General features: G+C 35.5%; 1 protein-coding gene across 2 annotated transcripts in view; it reads right to left on the bottom strand.

Annotated features, from left to right (window-relative positions):
* Positions 1 to 499: 499 nt before the first annotated feature.
* MTRR (5-methyltetrahydrofolate-homocysteine methyltransferase reductase) overlaps positions 500 to 9,382 on the bottom strand; it is a 34,264-nt gene continuing 25,381 nt past the window's right edge. For both annotated transcript variants that reach the window (XM_075744781.1, XM_075744782.1), the window contains 7 exons: positions 8,382 to 8,562; positions 7,025 to 7,067; positions 6,386 to 6,572; positions 3,961 to 4,079; positions 2,270 to 2,362; positions 2,002 to 2,181; positions 500 to 1,048 (listed from right to left, as the gene is read on the bottom strand). In XM_075744781.1, the coding sequence (XP_075600896.1) occupies positions 904 to 1,048; positions 2,002 to 2,181; positions 2,270 to 2,362; positions 3,961 to 4,079; positions 6,386 to 6,572; positions 7,025 to 7,067; positions 8,382 to 8,562 (948 nt within the window). In that variant the 3' untranslated portion in view covers positions 500 to 903. The remainder of the gene's footprint in view (positions 1,049 to 2,001; positions 2,182 to 2,269; positions 2,363 to 3,960; positions 4,080 to 6,385; positions 6,573 to 7,024; positions 7,068 to 8,381; positions 8,563 to 9,382) is intronic.

The raw sequence follows: 9,382 nt of genomic DNA, 5'->3' as shown, positions 1-9,382 counted from the left end.
AAGCTGCGATGGGGGAGGTTTAGGTTGGATATCAGGAAAAGGTTCTTCACTGAGAGGGTGGTTGGGCACTGGAACAGGCTCCCCAGGGAAGTGGTCACAGCACCGAGCTTGACTGAGTTCAAGAAGCGGCTGGACAACGCTCTCAGTCATATGCTCTGATTCGGCTGGTCCTGTGTAGGGCCAGCGGTTGGACTCGATGATCCTTATAGGTCCCTTCCAACTCAGGATATCCTATGATTCTATGGATCTATATTTTTCAAAAGAATTATGCAGGAAAATCTAATAAGGATTAGCATGGAGTGTGGCAAAACTTTGAGATATGATGTAATGATGGAATGAAAAAGCTAAGTATTTAAAGAAAACTTGAGAGTTGAAATTCTGCAGTAAGCTTTCTGTGCAACATTCTGAATATTCATTCCTTTTGGCAGTTATTGTCATTGTGCAAGCTGAAAAAATACAAATAGTCTCAGGAAGTATCTAGGAAGTGTTCAAATAAGTCTTGGCAAGTCAGTAATATATTTCATGATGCACAGATCAGTGTGTAGCTACTCTGTAGCTTCTTTATGCATACATTATAGGAAAAAATACATGATGCAATGTAAACATACAATTATACTCGTAGAAGTGAAGTTGTTTTTACTTTCTACATTAAACCAATCTTAAAATGAGAGAATCAAGGCACTGAGACAGTCCATTATGTAATATTGTTAAAAAACCATACACTTCAAAAGGCAGCCTGGTTTGTTGACATTTAAAAGGTTTCATATTCTTGCTTGAAAGGTCAATAGAGAAAGTTAAGATTTGAGTGACTACAGACAGCACTTTTGACAATAACTTTTAGTCAAAAGCATGTGTGTGAAATGACATCTTTTGTGTTACAAAGGCACAGGAAAAGCTAAATATTTAGCTCCAAACATCCTGCAAATATCGTTTTGCTTCTCGAAGCATGGCCAGGATTTTCATTGCTTCCAATTTGTCAACTTCCATTTCCATGCTTAAAATGTCCACTATAGCATCACTTACACCATCAGCCATATGCTTCTTATCTCTGGAAAAAAAAAAAAAAAAAAGAAAAGAAAGAGGAGGAAAATGCATAAGAGTGTATTTTTCCTTTTAGCAATAGCTTCAGAGGTAGGATAATATTGGAGAAGAGGCATTAAAAAAACCTCTCAAACAAAAACATAGCTTGTATATTGTATGGCAGGATTCTCACTGAGATTTCATGTAGCTGAGCATTGACAGTAACAAGGGTTTCTCTCAATCAAACACTAAAAAGTTTTCAGCATGCTGTCATTTATAAGAAAAAAACCCTTGGAATCCTTGCGCTCTCACAGAATAATTGTTTTCTTTTAGGAAGAACTGGACCTGCTGAAGTAATTTTTATCATTATATCACCATATGTTTCCAATTTAAAAAAAAAAACAAAAAAACCCAAAACCAAACCAACCCCTCAATAATGCTATTTTTAATACAAATAGCTGACATTTATTGACATTGGACTCTATATTTGGTCTGTCCATTTACCAACAAAATTCCTAAAAATCTCAAACCTCAAGGTAAGTTACACAGCCACAAAGAAAACTTCCCACCGTAAAATATATTACTATTACAGAGCTTTAGCATTCTGGCCCACTCAAGCCTGGAACACAGCAGAAGACTGCTGCTATCTCGCAGCTGTGCAGTTTATCATCACATGTATTTAAATGTGTCGTTTTCTCAAGAAAGAAATCTATTAGCTTGAAACCTCCTATAGCTTAATTCAATACTAAAAAGGAAAAAGAAATAATAAGTGACTAAAGCAACCAGTGGAACGGTGTGGTTACAAGCTATACTTTCAAGACTATATTGGAAAAAACTGACATAGTGATGAAATTCTAGCATTCCAGGAAGGCTCTTTCACGACCATGTTGGTCCTCTTTCAGACAGCTCTAAGCCTTTCTAAAGCCTCAAACTTCTGCTAACTCTGTTCTTTCTAAGACAGTCCATCTCCATTCTACTCACCCACATACATAGAAGTAACCTCTCTCTTTCAGCAGGACTCTGGCAACTTCCTTAGCATAAAGCCTAATGACATCTTGCACATATTTAGGCGGGGCTACTTCTGCAGTTGAAGAGTCTCTTGAGAAACAAACCTTAAGATAAGTTAACGTGCCATTTTCAAGAAAACATTTGAGCTCATCTCTGAAAGGCAATAAAAACTGTTTAGTAATGGCTCAGAGGATAAACATTCCCTCATTAATACAAAATGAATGTTAAATAGTGAACTTGCTTGAACAAATAGTCTCGATCCTGATGCCGACAACCAAAAAACAGCCATGTCTCTCCAAATTCCCAGTCTGTATGTTCTTCTCTGAGCTTCTGCCTAAACAGACAAAAAAAAAAAATAAAAAAAAAAAAATTCCAATCCTGTTTTATCAAGTGCAAAATCTAAAATGTCTATAACCTAATTCTCATTTGAAGCAGTGCTTTAATAAACCTCTGGATTGGCAGAAATGTGAAATGACTTAAGGTAAATCACAGTCAAACCCTCCTCCTTTGATTTTCTTGACTAGTCACTTTTGGCCCAGCTCAATATCAATCAACTTCAAAGGGGTTTTTTTTTGCCACAGTTTCATATTGGAATAGTCAAGACTGACATTTCCAAACATCTCACAAAACAATCCTGACTGCTAAACAAGGAGATCACTACCCTTTATCCTTCATTGGAAGCCTTCATTGTAAAAACACCCGGGACAACTCAGCACAAAGCAGTTTTAGCATGCTGTAGAAACTTGCTAGACTTTATGAATAACAATCCATTTACTACCACATCATCAGAAGAGTTATTACATTTTCTTGAAATAATGCTGACGGTATTACTTTAGAGGGGTTTTAGCTGCAACTTTCAGTTACATTTTGAGACAGAGATTTCATTTATCACTGATCAAATGCTTATGAAATGCTATGAATCCTTTAAAATAAAATGCAAAATACGTCTGAGAGATAAAGCTATATTTGGGAGTTAAAAGTAAGGAGTAAGGATTGTACAGAATGATTTGGTTCAAGCAGAAGCATGGAGACAGAAACATCATGTCAAAATTTCACTTTTCTCTCAAATAAAATGGTTTAAAAATAATTGTTACAGGATGCAAAAAACTTCATTATCTTGCTGGAACTGATGAGTCACGTAGGAATGATATGTGTTGGTTACCTATAAAAATTGCAACCACTCCCACCCAAATATTCCACTCTTCCCATTCTTCATTTCCTCCAAATGATCATGTTTTTATATATTCTTGGTGATGTGGTATCTGTCACATTTTGAACAAGCATCTCTTTGCCTTGAAAAATTACCCTGCTGGAGTTGGGGGGGGAAAAAAAAAAAGAAAAAAAAAGTAAAAAAAAAAAAAGTATCTGCCTCCCCTCAAATACAAACCCATGAAATCTAAGACTACTGCCCAGGTGAGGGTTCCAAGCTCCTCATCTTAAAACATCAAAATGTGTAAACACACAGAAGTAAGTGAATGTGGGAGAAAACTTGATAATCATCATGCCAAGGTTTTTAATATAGATGCCACTTCTGAAGGAAAAGGATTTTGAATACCAAACTTAAGCCAATCAACACTGTTTCTAAAAACTACCAACCTCGTACAGGACTTCCACTAGCAACACACAGATAAAAGGATTTAATTTCTGACTACCATTTCTGCAATTCACCCAATTCCTCATGTATCCACTCTGGATATTAAATACAGTCAGATGAAAGTGCAAGTTGTACTCAGTTGAAAAACAAATAAATACACAAGCACTGCTCATTTAAAATCAGTAAGACTCTTTCTAATCAGCATACCACAATTACAAAAAGTAAAAAGAAGAATAAAAAATAAAATAAAAAGATTAACTGCATTTTTACTCAAAACCTGAGGCTGTATTTTCTTCAACATAAAAAGGCTGCTTTCCAGGGAACAACTTGGTACATACCTATGTTGTAGGAAACCAATAAATGGTGAAATTCCTGTTCCTGGACCAACCATCATGAACGGGACAGATGGGTCTGCAGGTAAGTGGAAAGTATTGTTTGGACGAGCAAAAATAGATATCTAAAATGAAATTAGATAGAATACAATTGAAGAATATTTTTAAGCATTGAAAATACAATGAAATTTTTAGCAACTTCAGGGATATTTAAATAACGTATGTGTCCACACACCCTTCCAAATCCTGAGCTTCAGAGTTTATTTTTAATACCACACACATTTAGAATAAAATTTCAAATGAGTTTCTGAAAAAAACCCAAACCAAACAACATTGTATTTACAAACCTATTAATCCATCTGGAGAAAAATTAGGGAAAACCATACAAATGTGAGTTTCTGAATATGAAAGCTGACTGCACCACAAATTTGGGGAATACTGTTACAGAATTCATAGAAAGTTTGGTGGTGGTACTTGAAAGGACGTAAAGTTAGTTCATTGCTATTATAGGCAACTCAACTTTTTTTTTTTTTAACATTGTGGACATCTAAGAATATTCCTGTGGAGGTGAGGATTTGTTTATAATGAATTGAAGACTACTGATACTGAGCTTGCTTTCTTAATTTTCATAAAAGTTTTACATGATCTCCAAAAACACGTATAGGTGAGGGGAGGCAGATAACTGCTCAAAGATCTTGGAAAGTGGCTTATATCATTCCACCGATAAACTCTAATTCCGATCTTCAGATCTGTGTCTGAAAGAAAGTCTAAATATAATTCTCATAGGAGCTCCACAACTGTTCTCTGAGGCATGGCTAACATAATGTATAGAAAGCAAGAGATGACTATTTTCAGTTCTTTAAAAGATTACTCAAGACTCAGCAGCAGCCATAGCAGAGCTTCATCCATTACAGTCATAAGCAAACATCCTATGTATTTTGCATATTAATTATGAAAGGATTTGAATTTACTTTCAAGTTTAAGGAAGGAGTGAAGCACTAGACCAAGTTATTTAAACTTTGTTCTGTAAATCCGAGTGGTTTAGCATGACTCATTTCTTATCATTTAATTCACTACAGAGACTACGACGTTAACACAGGATTATTTTTCTGTTTTCATGATGATAAAAAAAATAGTATAATTCTTGCTGTTGGGGGGCAATATTTGTATTTCTACTATACTTACTACTTCAAACCACATTTGAGTTAGGAGGCTATTTTCCCTATTAACGATTCCAAACTGGTCATTCCATTAAAAAATACTGCAGATGGTAAACACATTTATACTGTAAAGTGTCTTCAATTAGTCTAAGGTATTTTTGCATAAGATCACACTCATCTATTTTCTATTGGTATTCCACATATTTCTGCAATCTACATGTATTGCTGCACATTTATCTATGCTGAATTCTAGCTTGCACAGCAGATGCAAATAGTTCTGAACTTTATTCAGACTCATTTTGTAATAATCCTTTTTTTTAACTCCACCTCCTTTTCATGTTTGATTTTTAATATACTGCAAACCAACTATACTCGAAATAAAGAGCAGATGTGAATACTGGAATAAGATATATGGTGCACATATTAATCAGTTTGCCTTTGAATGTTAAAAACTGAAGATAACTTGTTATGGGTTTTCCTTCCATTTTGCCAGATAAACACCTTGAATTATTGGCACAGTTTTCTTGTAATCAAATTCAATGCTTGCTTCCATTTTTCTTAATCAAATAGAGATTAGACTGGCAGTAGTTCTTTTATCATATTAATTATACAGTAGAATTCCAAATTTTTAATAATTGGCTTACACCTAATAACTTTGAGACCGATTAATTACATACATTCTCTGCCGTGAAGGAAAAGAGGCCAAAAAAAAAAGTACCTTCTAGTAATACCCACCATGCAAAACATTTTTGATGCACATCAGAAATACCACAGACAACTGTCCCCTGTGTCATCTTCAATAACTTGGCCTGTGTAAACTGCGAGACCCGACAAGAATTGAGTTTTACTATTTCACCCCTATTATCTGCGACCCGTGACCAAGTGCCTCTCTTCTACAAGTGTGGAAGTGAAAAAGTGCCTCTCTTCTACAACACTAACAGTTATAACTATTTAATTGCACAGTGGTATTTTAGTCCATGAAAACATCCTCCAAGACTTGCTTAGAACTACAGTGAGGACAGAAAACAACTCTGGCCTTTCAGCAGTGGGAAGTTTCACAACTCACATATCCATAGATAAAGTAAAATTTCAGTTTAGCAACTTAGCAATGAAGTTCTAGACATGTTACAGAGGGAAGGGCAAACTTATACATAAGGTAGAACTGCAAAATGAAGGTGTATACTGCCAAAACACCCGCATTACATCAGAGCACTGAACAAAGAAACACGCATAAATTTAATGGTTAAGGAGTTTAGATCTAATACTCATACCTTTTCAGTTGAAGAGCATCCTCCTTTTGTATCCAGAGTATTTTTATTGGGGTGCAGTAGAGGTGCAACTAACTCAGCAAGCCATCCTGTACATACTCCTTTCCGTGAGACTGGTCTAGCGGGACAGGCAGGGAACTCCACAATGTTAAATACAAACCACAATTTTCCTGGCTGATATAAGTTTGAACTGCAAAGACAAAAGTATAAAACAAACTCCAAAACCTGAGAGCTGTACAGTCTTACAGCAGGTCCATTTGCAGCCCAAACCACCTCAATTTAATCAAGATTCTCAGTGTTCAGCCAGCTAACTGTGTGGTATTTATATATAGTCAGAAAACATCTTAAGGTTGGACTCGGAGACCAGTGCCTCCAGAAGGGAATCGACATTCCTACCAGATTCACAGGTGTGTGAGCTTGTTCTTGAGAATTCTACCAAAGTCCTGCCAGACACTCAACACAATGGTGTCTGAAACAGTCAAACCCTGTGGTTTTTTGCAAGAGGGACACAATCACCTTTTCCTCAGGTTTTATTCTTCATTCCTCTCCTTCTTCTTCAGATTATAATGTACACACACACATACATTTGAGAAAAAAGCATATCTAAATTACCAAGGAGATATAATTTTACTATTACATTACCTTGATGCTGAATAGGATCTGGCTTGTAATTTAGGAAGATGTTCTGAAAAATTAAAAAAAGAAAACATCACTTATTATTTGATTCACCCCAATGAAAATATCATATAATGATGTGTTTACACTAAAACAGATTACAAGCTACATATGTATGTATGTATACAGAAAAGGTCAAACTCACTGGTGCCTTCAAAGGAATGAATTGCGTGCAGACTGCACATTTGGCTGAGGAGAAAGGCATATTAAAAGGAGACAGACTTATTGCTAAGTGAACAATATGGTGGGGAATGGTGACAATAAACGAGCAATACCAAAAAAAACGGGCATAGCAAATGCCAGAAAACATACAGTGGAGTAACAGGGTAACATACAGTTTTACTGCTTTTTAGTTGTTTTACCACATGCACCACTCTTTTGCAGATGTTCCAACAACTACATGGACACCCTGACATATTTTGAAGATGCTCTGCTACATAAGATAGTTGCAAGTCAGAGTTACAAAAAGCTAGTTTAGTGAAATTACTTAAAGATGACACTAAGTCCATTCAGCACATTACTTCCCTGGGGGAACACATTTAAAAGACTTTCAAAACTTCCTTTTATTCAATTCAGTTGCTCAAGCATGTTCCATACCACCTTTGGAAAGATAAGTGGCTTTGTTTTCACTGTGAAAACTCATGTATTTGTATAAAGTGGAGCAGAGCTTGTATTTATTTTTTTAAATCCCCACACTGGAGAGATTTGGGGTAGGCATGGAGAAGATGCTTGCAAAAACTTTTTTTTTTTTTTTTTTTTTGTGAAACATATTAAGAAATTCTGGGTTTTAATCTGGAAAATAACTACCAGTATTTTCAGATGTATTTTAGATGGTTATAGTTGGAGTCTCATTCCTTCAGCTTTTTATGTAAGTAACACAGTGAGTGTGATGGACATTACATAAATACAAATAGACTGGGAAAAGCTTTCAATTTTGACAGGTAAAATTGCAAGAAAAGAACATATAGGCAGGGAAATCAGGAGTTGTAAAAACATGTCTTTTCTAATGGTAAGCAGCTGATTAACTGTTTCTTAAAGACCCCTAATCCTGCAAACAATTTATGCTTATTTCTTGATGCACAGGAGCAATCCAGAGCCAACTGAAGCGTAAGTATGTACCTAAGTGTTTGCAGAATGAAGGCCAAAGACTACAAGCTGGAGAACAGAGCTTTGTTCCCCAACAATAGTTTTAGGTTGATAACTATGGATACTACATTTCTAAAGCAGTTAACTGAACAGTTATTCCCCTTTCTTGGGAAACTGAACATTTAGTCTGATGCATTTTCAGAAACCAAATCTAATTAAATCCAAATCAGTCACTTACCAATTAACAGGTTAAGTGAAGGCTTGCAGCTTGGAAAAGCATGAAGTAAATCCAGCAAGCAAACATTAGAATCTCTAATAAAGCATGTGTAATCAGAGGCTCCTTGTCTGCTGCAAAGCTCTTGAAGTCTCCGTTTTTCTACTGCATCACTGGTACATTCTACAAGAGCTCGCAAAAATGCCTGCAGGGAACAAAATAAGAGTGAAGGGTAAAAAGACTTGTCCATTTGGGAAAATGGTCAGAAATTTGGGAAAAACTTGGGATGCTTGAAGGTAGGAAGAAGTCACCTGATAGGTTAATGGATAATACAATTATTTCCCAATGCACACTTTCACCAGCTATGAAAAAATTACTTTTCTTTTTTTTTTTTTTTTTTTTTTTTGTGGCTGCTCCTCTAATATCTGGGACAAGCTAGCAGGTCAGAAAATCCTACTTAGCCTGAATGGGGGAGAGACAAATAAAAAGGAGCAACCCATTCCCTGAAAAATCCAGAATTTATGAAAAGCTTCCTTATTTATGTATTTGCACTTTAGTTAAGTAAACAGATCCATAACACAAATTAATTCAAGACAAAACACCATTTGCTAAGTTACAGAAGCTGGGAAAGGAATAATAAAAAGTCTTAGAAGAGGTATTTACTGTAAATAAAGTATGGTATTTAATGAGTCATGTAAATGTCGCAGTGGTGTTTTATTCCATACTTTATGCCTACATAATGGTACTGCAAGCTTTTCTTATGGGAAAATTAAATTGAGCATTCTAAGATAAAGTAAAAATCAGATGTAAACAGTTACAAGGTTTTTTCCCAAAAGCAAGGTGGAAATAGTGCATAAAAGAAAAGTGATCCGAAACACCAAGTGCAATCGGATGACATATTCTAAACAAAATAATACTTGGAAAGTAATTTGAGTGTGCTCAAACACTGAGTTTCTGACAATAGTTCTGAGTATGGAGTTACATAAAGCACATTCTACACTGAAGAGATAATAAAGCAGATAGGT

This window comes from Balearica regulorum, chromosome 2 (assembly GCF_011004875.1).
Source record: "Balearica regulorum gibbericeps isolate bBalReg1 chromosome 2, bBalReg1.pri, whole genome shotgun sequence".
Taxonomy (NCBI): Eukaryota; Metazoa; Chordata; class Aves; order Gruiformes; family Gruidae; genus Balearica; species Balearica regulorum.
This window is presented reverse-complemented; position numbering and strand designations above follow the sequence as displayed.